At 43.4% G+C, this 14,312-nt stretch overlaps 1 protein-coding gene across 3 annotated transcripts in view; it reads right to left on the reverse strand.

The window, feature by feature from the left end:
• Nucleotides 1–14,312, reverse strand: part of LOC126320407 (solute carrier family 35 member G1-like) — a 445,673-nt gene that overhangs the window by 26,314 nt on the left and 405,047 nt on the right. For all 3 annotated transcript variants that reach the window (XM_049993996.1, XM_049993924.1, XM_049994043.1), the window contains one exon: nt 4,055–4,285. In XM_049993996.1, coding sequence (XP_049849953.1) covers nt 4,055–4,285 — 231 coding nt within the window. The remainder of the gene's footprint in view (nt 1–4,054; nt 4,286–14,312) is intronic.

Consider the following 14,312-nt stretch of genomic DNA (forward strand, 5'->3'; position numbering starts at 1 on the left):
AGTGGTAGGCAATTGGCAAAGAAGGATGTACCAGAAGCATGTCAAGGGACAATGCATATTATGCAATATTTGTTCATATGTGCAACCTCTAAATGCTGATGGATAAGATCAAATAGCTCCTAGCTTTCAGATTCGATTCATGTATTCAGATTTGTTTAAAGTGTATTTTAAATCTCTGAATAATGTGATTAGAAACAGAACTGGGTGTTGAAGTCTCTGTGTCCCTCCTGATGAAGTAAGTCTGCTTACACTATATGCTTTTTCCTGCATTGTTTCATTTCTCTGTAGCTGTGTCTTCACTGTTGGTGAGCCATTAGTCACAGTATACTGTGCTCAGTGCATATCTAAAATTCTTCTAATGCTGTCAAGGTGTGGAGTGAAATACACAATGGCAGATGAAGTATTTTGATTACTTCAAAGTAAAGAGAAAGTAAATTTACAGAGAGTAACTGGTATCAGTAAGATTAAGATTACATATTCTATACAGGGAGATATTTTCCACTGTGCCAAACTCATGGGATTGATTGATGAGATGGTACAGAACAAAAAGGTGTAATGAACTGATGTCCAAAAATTCATGGTTTTCCATGCAAGAGACCATTTATTCAATCATACTTTGTTACAGAGACTACAGTCTAATACGCACTGCACCATGCAGCCACAGTTACGGTACGTATGTTTTCCTCCTAGAGGGTGGTGCTGTTCCTCATACATCTTGTCCAATTCACTTCCTTGCTGACTCACCTTATATATGGATGTGATACAGCATCGTAAATAATTGTTCCATATTCAAATCGATACTTTGTTGATATGGTGTTTAGTTATGGAAAGGCAAATGACATGGCTCTGAGCACTATGGGACTTAACATCTATGGTCATCAGTCCCCTAGAACTTAGAACTACTTAAACCTAACTAACCTAAAGACATCACGAGGCAGAGAAAATCCCTGACTCCCCCCCCGGGAATCGAACCCGGGAACTCGGGCATGGGAAGCGAGAACCCTACCGCACGACCACGAGCTGCGGACGGCAAATGACAATGGGCAGCAGGCAGCAAGTTTACGTCAGGACTCCTATCCCCTACAACAACAAGCACTGGGTTCAATGTCTGCAATAGTTTTTCGCCATTTGTCTGAGACAGGGTCTTTTCAGGACGTAGGAAATCATGAAGGATGTACCCAAAATGTTTGGACAGTAGACTTAGAGGAAAGTGTGATTAACGCTGTGGAAGGCGACCGCTATGTCAGTACCAGGCAGTTGGCCCGCCAGTACAGGGTAAGTCAGAAGACCCTCCAATTGTTACTACCCATATCAGTTACAGCGTGTGCAGGGCTTACTAGCGACAAACGTTCCACATCAGGAGCGGTTTTGTCACTGGCTTCTTCACCTGGCAACCACGATTCCAGGATTTGTGTCATCCATCCTATTCACAGATGAGGCCGCCTTTATGCGGAGTGTTATCTTCAACTTTCATAACAGTCGTCTGTGAGATAGTATGCATAATCCCCATAGTGAGGTAACAGCAAATCAACAGCATTGTTGCAGCCGGAATGTGTGGGCCGAGACAACTTGCGACCGTATTTTGGGACAGGTTCCTTCCACTTCCGGAGCTATCGGCGTTTCTTGCAGGTGGCTTTACCTCCGCTGCTGGAAGATGTGTCAATGATCGTCAGAAGAGTTATGAGGCTGCCACATGATGGTGCTCCAACTCACTTAGCCGTTAATGTGTCAGTCGTGTCTTCCCTGGTCGACAGATCGGACGAGGGGGTCCAGTTTGCTCTTTGACTGGGTCTCAACGAGTGCGATTTGTGGTTATGGGCCCATCTCAAAAGTATCGTGTATGCAGAACCTATTCAAATTCGGAGACATTGGTGCAGCAAATTCATGCTGCCTTTGACAGTGTTTAGATGCTATAAATCCCAGAAGGAAGAGACATGTCACTGTTGTTTATTAAATGAACTGTATCTACAGGGTGTTACAAAAAGGTACGGCCAAAGTTTCAGGAATCATTCCTCACACACAAAGAAAGAAAATATGTTATGTGGACATGTGTCCGGAAACGCTTACTTTCCATGTTAGAGCTCGTTTTATTACTTCTCTTCAAATCACATTAATCATGGAATGGAAACACACAGCAACAGAACGTACCAGCGTGACTTCAAACACTTTGTTACAGGAAATGTTCAAAATGTCCTCCTTTAGCGAGGATAGATGCTTCCACCCTCTGATGCGCTGATGGAGCCCTGAAGAATGACGTGTTGTATCACAGCCGTCCACAATATGAGCACGAAGAGTCTCTAAATTTAGTACCGGGGTTGCGTAGACAAGAGCTTTCAAATGCCCCCATAAATGAAAGTCAAGAGGGTTGAGGTCAGGAGAGGGTGGAGGCCTTGGAATTGGTCCGCCTCCATCAATCCATCGGTCACCGAATCTGTTGTTGAGAAGCATAGGAACACTTCGACTGAAATGTACAGGAGCTCCATCGTGCATGAACCACATGTTGTGTCGTACTTGTAAAGGCACATGTTCTAGCAGCACAGGTAGAGTATACCGTATGAAATCATGATAACGTGCTCCATTGAGGGTAGGTGGAAGAACATGGGGTCCAATCAAGATATCTCCAACAATGCCTGCCCAAACGTTCACAGAAAATCTGTGTCGATGACGTGATTGCACAATTGCGTGCGGATTCTCGTCAGCCCACACATGTTGATTGTGAAAATTTACAATTTGATCACGTTGGAATGAAGCCTCATCCGTAAAGAGAACATTTGCACTGAAATGAGGATTGACACATTTTTGGATGAACCATTCGCAGAAGTGTACCCGTGGAGGCCAATACGCTGCTGATAGTACCTGCAGACGCTGTACATGGTACGGAAACAACTGGTTCTCCCGTAGCACTCTCCATACAGTGACGTGGTCAACATTACCTTGTACAGCAGCAACTTCTCTGATGATGACATTGGGGGTTATCGTCAACTGCACGAAGAATTGCCTCGTCCATTGCACGTGTCCTCGTCGTTCTAGGTCTTTCCCAGTCGCGAGTCATAGGCTGGAATGTTCCGTGCTCCCTAAGACGCCGATCAATTGCTTCGAACGTCTTGCTGTCGGGACGCCTTCGTTCTGGAAATCTGTCTCGATACAAATGTACCATGCCACCGCTATTGCCCCGTGCTAATCCATACATCAGATGGGCATCTGCCAACTCCGCTTTTGTAAACACTGCACTGACTGCAAAACCACGTTCGTGATGAACACTAACCTGTTGATGCTACGTACTGATGTGCTTTATGCTAGTACTGTAGAGCAATGAGTCGCATGTCAACACAAGCACCGAAGTCAACATTACCTTCCTTCAATTGGGCCAACTGGCGGTACATCGAGGAAGTACAGTACATACTGACGAAACTAAAATGAGCTCTAACATGGTAACTAAGCGTTTCCGGACACATGTCCATGTAACATCTTTTCTTTATTTGTGTGTGAGGAATGTTTCCTGAAAGTTTGGCCGTACCTTTTTGTAACACCCTGGATCCAATGTTTTGCCACAGCTGATTTGTCTGGCTGTAGTAAGCGTTTGTATCTTCGGTGTTCCGGATATCTCTCATTAACGGTGCGTGTTGTCTGACCTATCTATCTGACAATTCCCGAAAGGAATCTGATAAATACCAGCCTTACGAAGCAGTGAACTATCCTTCACAGAATCGAGTAAAGGTGCAATCTTCTTAGGAGACCGGAAAATCACATTAACACGATTTTCGAGAATACAACTTATCTTCGAGGAAAGAGCACCCACATCAAGGAAAAATGATTTTAATGTACCGGTATTATTTTCTTCTTCGAGATCAGGTATTTGCTTTCTAGAATTCACATTGAAAGTTCTGCGAATTTGCTGCTGGACATATCCATTCGCTTAAAAATGCTGTTTGAGGCGTGTGAGCTCTTCCTGCAAATTATCACTACCAGGTATACAGTGCGACCTGTGCGTCAAGGACTACTCGTGACGCGCTGCAGACACGTGCGCGCAGGTGGCCAGCCTGGCGGCGCTCACCTGCAGCTGCAGCAGCAGGCGGTAGCCGGGCGGCCCCAGCAGCTGCCCCTGTCCCCGGCCCCAGATAACCAGCGGCAGCATCGCCAGCACCTGCAGCAGCGACCGGATCACCAGCAGCTCCATGGGGTCGATGGTGCGCAGCGCCTTCACCGCCGCAGAGCTCAGCGTGAAGCACGCGCCGGACATGAAGGCCAGCAAGATGCCGCACCAGTTCGTCTTCTGTGGGCGGTCCTGGTCCACAAAAAGAAACAACACGTAACCAAAACCATTCAGCTCAGTACAAACCAGGTGCTTATTCATTCATTTGTCTCACTGCCTGTTCTACTTCATTGCAATGCATGTCGGTTGTCTATAACCATAAGTGTTTTGTGTGAGCGTCTCTGTTGGTTGGAAGTGCAGTGCGAAGTAACACAGCACATAACATTACATACAGTATGATGCAGCTGCCCCTGTCTATGGGTTCTGTGCAACCTGTGACACCTTAAAATACCACGAGCAAGATTTTCATACTCTGTCGTTCGCTATGTGCAAAATATTAGTGCCACAAAACAAAGCACAAAACAAAAAATGAGCAGGACCTCTTTGTGGGAAATTTAGTGTACTGAAATGTGTACTCGGATAAGTTTTCACTGAAGGCAATGTTTTCGAGTTATCCAAGGAAAACACATTTGAAGATCACTTTTGTACGTCTCTTTTGAATAATTCCTAAGCTTCGGCCCCCGCAAGAAAGGTATTCCAGTACAAAATTCAGCTACATTACATTACTTGCAGAAAGATGCTGATCATTTTCCCTGTTCGACTAATAGTTAGCGTGTAGCGAGGGAGAGAATATCAAAATCTTCCTCGAGGAATTTGAAGGTGTTGCGGGTTCAAAAATGGCTCTGAGCACTATGGGACTTAACTTCTGAGGTCATCAGTCCCCTAGAACTTAGAACTACTTAAACCTTACTAACCTAAGGACATTACACACATTATGCCCGAGGCAGGATTCGATCCTGCGACAGTAGCGGTCGCGCGGTTCCAGACTACAGCGCCTAGAACTGCTCGGCCACCCCGGCCGACTGTGTTGTGCGTTGCAAAAACCCATACATAGGACAGCTTAATCACTCTTGTATTATACACTCATCAAAAAAAGTTTTGTATCACTTCGGTTCCGAGAGTTTCGGAATCTGTACGAAAACTGGAGTAGAGATCAACATAAACATCATTTCCCCCCTTTTTATTGCTAATGAAAACCACACATTCCGTGTTGTACCGCCATAAAGCGAAACCTTCAGAGGTGGTGGTCCAGACTGCTGTACACACCGGTACCACTAATACCCAGTAGCACGTCCACTTGTTTTGATACATGCATGTATTCGTCATGGCATCCACAAGTTCATCAAGACACTATTGGTAGAGATTGTCCCACTCCTCAAACGGCAATTCGGCATAGATCCCTCAGAGTGGTTGGTGGGTCACATTGTCCATAAACAGCCCTTTTCAATCTATCCCAGGCATGTTCGATTGGGTTCGTGTCTGGAGAACATGTTGGACACTGTTGTAGAGCGATGTTATGCTGAAGGAAGTCATTCACAAGATGTGCACGATGCAGGTGCGAATTGTCGTCCATGAAGACGAATGCCGCGCCAATATGCTGCCGATATGGTTGCAATATCGGTCGGAGGATGGCATTCACGTATCGTACAGACGTTACGGCGCCTTCCATGACCACCAGGGGCGTACGTCGTCCCCACATAATGCCACACCAAAACATCAGGAAACCTCCATCTTGCTTCACTCGCTGGACAGTGTGTCTAAGGCGTTCAGCTTGACTGGGTTGCCTCCTAACACGTCTCCGACGATTGTCTGGTTGAAGGCATATGCGACACTCATCGGTGAAGAGAACGTGAGGCCAATCCTGAGCGGTCTATTTGGCATGTTGTTGGGTGCTCTGCACGATGTCGTGGTTGCAAAGTTGGACCTCGCCATCGTCGTCGGGAGTGAAGTTGCGCGTCATGCTGCCTACTGCGAACAGTTTGAGTCGTAACACGACGTCCTGTGGCTGCACCGAAAGCATTATTCAACATGGTGGCGCTGCTGTCAGGGTTCCTCCTAGCCATAATTCGTAGGTAGCGGTCATCCACTGCAGCAGTAGCTCTTGCGCAGCCTGAGCGAGACATGTCATCGACAGTTTGTCTCTCTGTGTCTCCTCCATGTCCGAGATGCCTTGACACTTCCCTTGTTGAGAGCCCTTCCCGGCACAAAGTGACAATGCGGACGCGATCGAACCGCGGTATTGACCGTCGAGGCATGGTTGAACTACAAACACGAGCTGTGTACCTCCTTCCTGGTGGAATGACTGGAACTGACCGGCTGTCGGACCCGTTCCGTCTAATAGGCGTTGCTCATGCATGGTTGTTTACGTCTTTGGCGGGTTTAGTGACATCCCTGAACAGTAAAAGGGACTGTGTCTGTGAAGCAATATCCACAGTCAACGTCTGTTTTCATGAGTTCTGTGAACCAAGGTGACGCAAAACTTTTTTGATGTGTGTAGTTGACTGTTTTGCATTAATGTATAACATAATTCCAGTTCCTTTTACGGTGTGCATGGCTTTGTCACATAGTTGTAATCAAAGTAATTACATGTTTGTGTACATCACCATGTAATATCTCTGACATTGCATTACTGGTTTTGTAGTAGTTTGTATCATTAACTATCATTTGTGTGCATTGTATGAGACAGAAGAATGTACAAGCACAATGTTATACGAAATATTATGTACTGGATACCTTTGTCTATCTACACGGCCTTGGTAAGAATCGTGCTGAATGAAATAATTGGAACCCTCTGTAAAGAGCAAGCAAAATCTTTGTTAGGTAGAGTTAGTGTTGTGGGTGAGTATACGCTAATGAACGTAGGTGAATTCTATTTAATGTACGAAATACACTGTTGTATGTGTTGAGTTATTATTTACGATGAAAATGCATCGGTATGGTTGTGTGAATCGGAAAAGTTGAACTCTTAGTGCGCCAAGCGTTGTATAAAATTCTACTGTGAGCAACTATTCGTATGTACGACAATGGCACGATATGCAAATACGAGTAAATAAGACAACTTGTTGAAAATGCAAAGCGAGACCCCCTTGTTTCCATCAAAATGCAAAATATCCAAAATGTTATTCCACATGTACAGTATGTACTCTATTTCGCCGCAAGTCCAAAAGACTTTAACCAGTAGAAGGAACCCCAATAATCGTTGTGGCTATGGATTCCAAGTGCCTGTATGGTTACATCTGTTTCTGCAAGATCATTAGGAAGATACTGTGAACTGCTCATGAAGTTGACATCACCTGTTTTTGTGCAAGTGTCTTCACAAACTGTTTAAACGCATTGAGTGAAGAGCCGTTTGTTTTCTTTGAAATTATGAACACATAGATAACTTAACGTAAAAATCGTATCCTTCTCGCGTCATTTTTCTATACGTATTTTGAGTTAATAATTTATCAAATCGTTGCCAGGCGGTTAAGTTATGATGATTACCTGAATTTTTTGTATTCAAAATACGCCAGTATCAGCTGTGTCCATGGCGTGTAGCAACTTCATGAACAGCTCGCTACAGCTGCACGCTCTTTTTTGTCCTGTATAGTAGTGACTCCTAGAGTTTACATATACACCGTCGGCAAAAGATCGCGACACAAAAAAAAAAAAATAAAAAAAAAATAAAAAAAAATATGTTGAGTAATGGAATTTCGGGGTACATTTTTCTAGGTGACATATTCAAGTGGTTGACATTGAAATATCACAGCTTAATGTAAGCGCGAGATGAGCCGTTGCAAATGTGAAATGCATTAATTACCAGTGTAATCACCAGAATGTTAAATATAAGCATGCAGACGTGGATGCACTGTGTTGTACAGTTGCCGGGTGTCAGTTTGTGGGACAGAGTTCCATGCCTATCGCTCTTGGTTGGTCAATACAGGGACGGTTTATGCCGTTTGCGGATGACGCCACAGTTGGTGACCGATGATGTCCCGTATGTGCTCGATTGGAGACAGATCTGATGATCGAGTAGGTCAAGGCAACATCTCGACGCTCTATGGAGCATGTTGGGTTACAACAGCGATATGTGGGCATTATCCAGTTTAAAAACACTCCCTGGAATGCTGTTCATGAATGCCAGCACAACAGGTCGAATCACCAGACTGGTGTACAGTTTGCAGTCAGGGTGGGTGGGATAATCACAAGAGTGCTCCTGCTGTCATATGAAACCGCACCTCAGACCATAACTCCTGGTGTAGGTTCACTGTATAGCACGCAACAGACTGGCTGCAGGCCCTCAACTCGCCTCCTCCTAACACACGGCCATCACTGGCACTGAGGCAGAACCAGCTTTCATCAGAAAACGGAACAGACCTTGTAACACCATAGCTCTAATGCTCTACTTATTTTGCCTTTTGTTTCATTTAACGTTATATCCTTGAGTTTCTGTAAAATGACTGAATCGATAACACAAAATTGTGTACCCCTTTCTTTGTAAAAACTTTGATGTCATGGCTTCATTCTATGCAATGTAGTGTATCTATCATTTAAATTCTTTGTTTCATTTGGAGGGAGACAAAACTTACTGTATATGATTGTAATGTTGTTTAAATAGTTTTTTGTAGAAATGTCAATATATGCAAATGTCCTGTTTTAACTAATATGTTTGGCTGTTGTTATGTAATTGCTGATGCTCACTTAGGGTCCTTAGTTATTTTGTAGGTAAAAGGAGTTGTGGTTCCCCTCGGGAACGGAAGCATGAATCGCGTGCAAATTGCGGCTGGCCTAGGTAGAAAAGGTGGAATTAAGAGTCAGTCTGGGACGAACTACCAAACTATCAACTGCTCATGTGAAAGTTGTGTATTGTGGTGGTTCCGAGAGTGAGGCTTTTCCTGACGCTTTCGAATGCCTCGGATGGATGGATAAAGAGCTGGAAGTACTCTGGAATTGGTATCTGTCATCGCCACCAAAACATGACAAGAGTCCAACAATTCTACCCGCAAATCCACCTACCAACATGCAATAGCCACCAAATTGCACAATCACTGTAATGGAACACTATAGTAATGTATAGTGAAGGATCATAGGATGTTATGGTGTACCTAAATATAATGTAAATTTGACTGAACTCTTGTACCTACCGTGATTTATCCGCAGTTACATATCCACTTAGCGTCCCTTCCACGGTAAAGTGTTTATCGAGTGTCCTTTATTGAAAGCATATTAAAATTAATATGGCAATAGAGTGTGCTAAGATTAATAATGTTTGTTGAAAGCAAACCTGGGTTACATATTAATACGCGGATCGGCGGAAGCAGAATCTGGTCCGTCTCTAAGACAGCACCATCTCGTAGTGTGGAGACAGACGAGCGCAGCGCCTGCGCTGTTGTGTTTAGCGGGGCGCGCTCTAGTGGGAAAGTTGTGTACGCGCTGACTACGTGGAACTATGTACACAACACAACATAACAAAATTCCTCTCAGAGAGTAACACTGCTCTGTTGCTTTATACCATAATTGCTTTAACAAGATAGTTTTATTTCGCAACCTGCCTCCAACTTTAAGGTTATGGTATAGCAGCCGGCCAGAGTGGCCGTGCAGTTCTAGGCGCTACAGTCTGGAGCCGAGCGATCGCTACGGTCGCAGGTTTGATTCCTGCCTCGGGCATGGATGTGTGTGATGTCTTTAGTTTAGTTGGGTTTAATTAGTTCTAAGTTATAGGCGACCGATGACCTCAGAAGTTAAGTGGCATAGTGCTCAGAGCCATTTGAACCATTTATGGTATAGCAGTAGCGGACAAAAGTGTTATACGTGGCTTTTCCGTGACAGGACTATTTGTTCTGTTGGGGCACAGTATGCAATAAACTAAATTTGGTATTTGATTACACAAGCTACGTAAAAACTGTTGCAGTGTTATAACCTCTACCCTTCTCTCTAATGAGCTCTCGCTTGACACTACTGAAGTCGCAAATGGGGGTGGTTTAGGGCCAGTGGAATGTGCACTACAGGGCGTCTGGCTCGGGGCTATCCTTGAAGTAACTGTTTTGTAACAGTTCGTCGAGTCACTGTGGTGCCATCTGCTGCTCAAACTGATGCTGGTCTTCTCTCTCGGCAGTGCCATGTGGCCGTCCGGAGCCCGTTCTTCTTGAGACCGTACATTCTCCTGACCACCGCTGACAGTAATCATGTACAGTGGCTACGTGCCTGCCAAGTCTTTCTGCAATATCGCAGAAGGAACGCCGAGCTTATTGTAGCTCTATTACACGACTTCGACCAAACTCAGTCAGGAGTTAATATGGTGTTCTTATTGCCTTAAAGGCATTCGTGACTAACATCAGTTCATTATCAAATCTCAAAGGCAACTAACGGTGACAACCGTTATATCGTGTATTTAAAGCAAACCTTTTTTCCGTCCTCATAGTGGCGGCACTAGCGCCACTCTTATGCGACTAGCGCGAAATCTGAATGATCATTTTTCAGATGCAGCAACACGCCTACCAACATTCGTTTATGTCGCACAGCTGTTTGGTGTTGCGAATTCCGTCCGTGTAGATTCAGATATGGGACCTCAATCGAGAAGGCTATCAACCTCAGTTGGTGGTTTTCGCATTTACAAAATCTAGGATGTCGCTCACGAACTCTCAGTAATTCTTAAAGAACTTGGAGACTACAGTCTCAGTTGTTTTTTTTTTTTTTTAACTTTTACTGAGAAAATCCAAACAAAGGGGCCCAGAGTTGTGGCAAGACAAGGCAAGTTTCGTGCGGTATTTTTATCATGACCGTTTTTAAGATAACCATCATGTACTATATATCCCGTTCAACAGAACTCAAACTGTTTGTTTGCAAAATCAAAAACATTCATCAATGGAAGCAGTTTTGACATACTGAGGAGAATTCTTCGCAGGTATAATAGCACACACAAAAAGACGCTTTCCAGCACCGTGTGGTGAAGCTCAAACAGCAATGGGACAAGTGTGAGAATCAAGGACGGGAGCAGGTTCAAGGCGACAAGGATTAACAAGTAGGTTATACACAAATAAAAGCAACAAGAATTAAAAAGCGTTTGTTGAATAAAATTAAATTTTTAAAATGCAGATAAGAGCAAGTAGCACTCGAACACCAAGGGTTCTATACAAACTTAGTTATCTGTACAGATAGCTAACCATTTCGGGAATCGGCAGTTTCGACAATTTTCTCCTGTCATTGATATGGATACTGACATGATATCCATAACGAGAATTGTAATATTTCGAGAATGACAATTTTTGTGTGATATAATTGCAAATTCACAATTTTGTGATTTGTCCCTTTGCCTATGCTATAAAGTCTTTTTTCTTGCACAATTTAAAGATTCTAGAAGCTTGAATTCTTTACACCGTCAAGGAACCATAGATCGTGGTATGGAACATAAATTTTAACTTGTTACATCTACCAGTACCTTAGAAAAAGAGGTCGTAACACACGGACAGACAGAAAGTTGGACAACATGACAAAAAGTATTTGTTTCGTATGATGTAGTTATAAATTTACGATTTTCATATTTTTTCACTACCTGTACAGTAGTGAAACCTTGCTTATCGTCTAATTCCATGATTCTGTGTCAACAGGCAGAAGCCTATACGTTTTGATAGGTGAGTACCAAAATAGTATAAAAGGTGATATATTGTTATTGCATTGACCTAGAAACTTAAATTTTGAACACGGCCCAGGGCAAACAGATAGTAGTATGTGGCATAAATTTCAATTTGATACAATTGACCATTCATGCGAGAAATCTGCCTTAATAGACGGACTGACAGCCAGACAGACAATCGGATTGCAAATGACAAATTTTTTCTATAGTGATATAATTGCACATTAACAATTTTCGGATTGTTTCCCTTATTTGTAGATTGAAAACTTGCTCCTTTTCCAATTTCGTGACTGTGGGCTAAAGGTAAGTGCCATAAAGCTTTTCGTGAGTGAGTTTGCGAGTTTCGAAATATGACTTAGAAACTTGATTTTTACACCTTCAAGGACTGTAGACCATATTATTTTACATTATGTCAGCTCGACACATCTACCTGTTCCGGAGGAAATTCGTATTTAATAGAGACAGACAGACAGAAGGGCAACAAAGTGATCCCACGTAGGGTTCCGTTTTTACCGATTAATGTACAGTACCCTAAAAAAGGCGTTATTTAAGGAACGAATCAGCTGTTTCATTCCTTAGTTTCATCTAGAAAAGAATGCAAATTACGTCAATATAAAGTTAAAACATGACCAAATTTTTGTTAAACATGCATTCATTGTGTTATTATTTTTCTCTCATAGATTATAGTTTTTACAACAATGTAGTTGTGAAAGGAATTTCTCTTCTCCTTACTTATTTAAAGCTTTCGAGTGACTATTTTGTATTAAAAACATTGTTGTATGGGAGCTATTTTTAAGCAAAGCGGACTCGATAAAGGGAAATAATCCTGAAAGCAGTGTAATAACAAAAAAATATCTCTGTCGTATTTTTCTGAATACCGGTTCTATTTTTGAACCTGTGACTAGAGCAGGTTCCATGTATTCTCCACGTGGAGGAACGTATAAATGTCGAGCTGACATCATGTTATTTACGTCGTCGCTACTTCTGACCACTTCGACTTAAGCCGGACTTCGCACTCCGCGGAGGCGCTCAACATTTGCATATCGCGACCAGCTGCAGTCCAGTTGGTGTTCGAGTCAAAGAAAGAAAAATAAGAAGGCTCCTTTCAAGTACGTCTTCTAAAGCGAAAAGTCGCTAATGAAGCTACAGAAAAAAGTAATACAATAATCCAGTTTTCTACCGGATTGTTCGCTCTTACAGTTTCTACCCATCAGGTACGCAAAACTGTCTCCATAATATAAACTTCTTTTACTTTACTCTATAGTGGATCTGGGCAATACAGCGTACATGCGGATGGTCAATCTTGACACAATAAAAAAATAAAAAAAGGAACTCGAATCAATTATTGGTAAGATATTTGTTTCCTCAGATCTGTTAGGAAACCGTTTTTCTTCTTCCTGTGTTTTTTCTTAGCGTTCTCTTTTTCCTTCAATGATACTTTTCTCTAACCCTGTCTTCTTAAGAATGTGTCCCACCTTGTTCTACTTTTGCCTAGCAGTATAGGAAATCTAAGCGAACAGAGTCCAGCGTAAATATTTTGAACAGTGTTATTTGTCACGACGAACATTACAGATGTAAGCCCAACTTTGAAAAATGCAGGGTGGGACGGATACACGGGGAATTCTGAAAGTTTTAGTGGCAACCCTGAAGAGTTGGCACGAAGTAGCATCTTCCTCTGCACAATTCCTTGCCATTTAAAAATCACCGCGTCATTGGTCAGTTTACCGTGAAGGTATTTTACAAGAATAGTGACAGTGTGACTGCTGTCTGGAGGCAGATCGGCAAGTCACTACCTAAACGACGAACGGTGGATTGGGAGTAGGGGCGAAGACGATGTGAGTGTGTCCCCTTGCCCCCCCCCCCCACCCCCCCCCCCCCCCCCCCCGCTGCCTTACCTAACGCCCTGCGATTCTTTCTCTGGCGGTACATTAATGACCACGTTTATGTACCCCGCCGGACCCCGGTGCCAACAACACTGGAACTGCTCAGAGAACGCATCAGTAATGCTGTGATGACCATTGGCACGATATTGCTATGTAACATGTGGAACAAACTCGACTGATCCTTGGATGTGTATCGTGTGACTGGAGGAGCACATGTAGAACATTTGTAGAATGCAAAACGCAGACTTGGCCAGTTTATGGTTCTATTCGTGTATCAGTCATATCTGTAGATATAATACACTGAAGAGCCAAAGAAACTGGTATAGGCATGTATATTCAAATACAGAGAAATGTAAACAGACGGAATACCGCGCTGGTGTGCGCAACGCCTATATAAAATGGTTCAAATGGCTCTGACCACTATAAGACTTAACTTCTGAGGTCATAAATCCCCTAGAACTTAGAACTACTTAAACCTAACTAACCTAAGGACATCACACACATTCATGCCCGAGGCAGGATATGAACCTGCGACCGTAGCGATCACGCGGTTCCAGACTAGAACCGCTCGGCCACTCCGGCCGGCGCAACGCCTATATAAGACAACAAGTGTCTGGCGCAGTTGTTAGATCGGTTACTGCTGCTACAGTGGCAGGTTATCAAAAGTGGGTGTGTACATGGTGTTATAGTCGCCCCGCGAGCGATGGGACACAGCATCTCTGAG

Source organism: Schistocerca gregaria, chromosome 1 (assembly GCF_023897955.1).
Source record: "Schistocerca gregaria isolate iqSchGreg1 chromosome 1, iqSchGreg1.2, whole genome shotgun sequence".
Taxonomy (NCBI): Eukaryota; Metazoa; Arthropoda; class Insecta; order Orthoptera; family Acrididae; genus Schistocerca; species Schistocerca gregaria.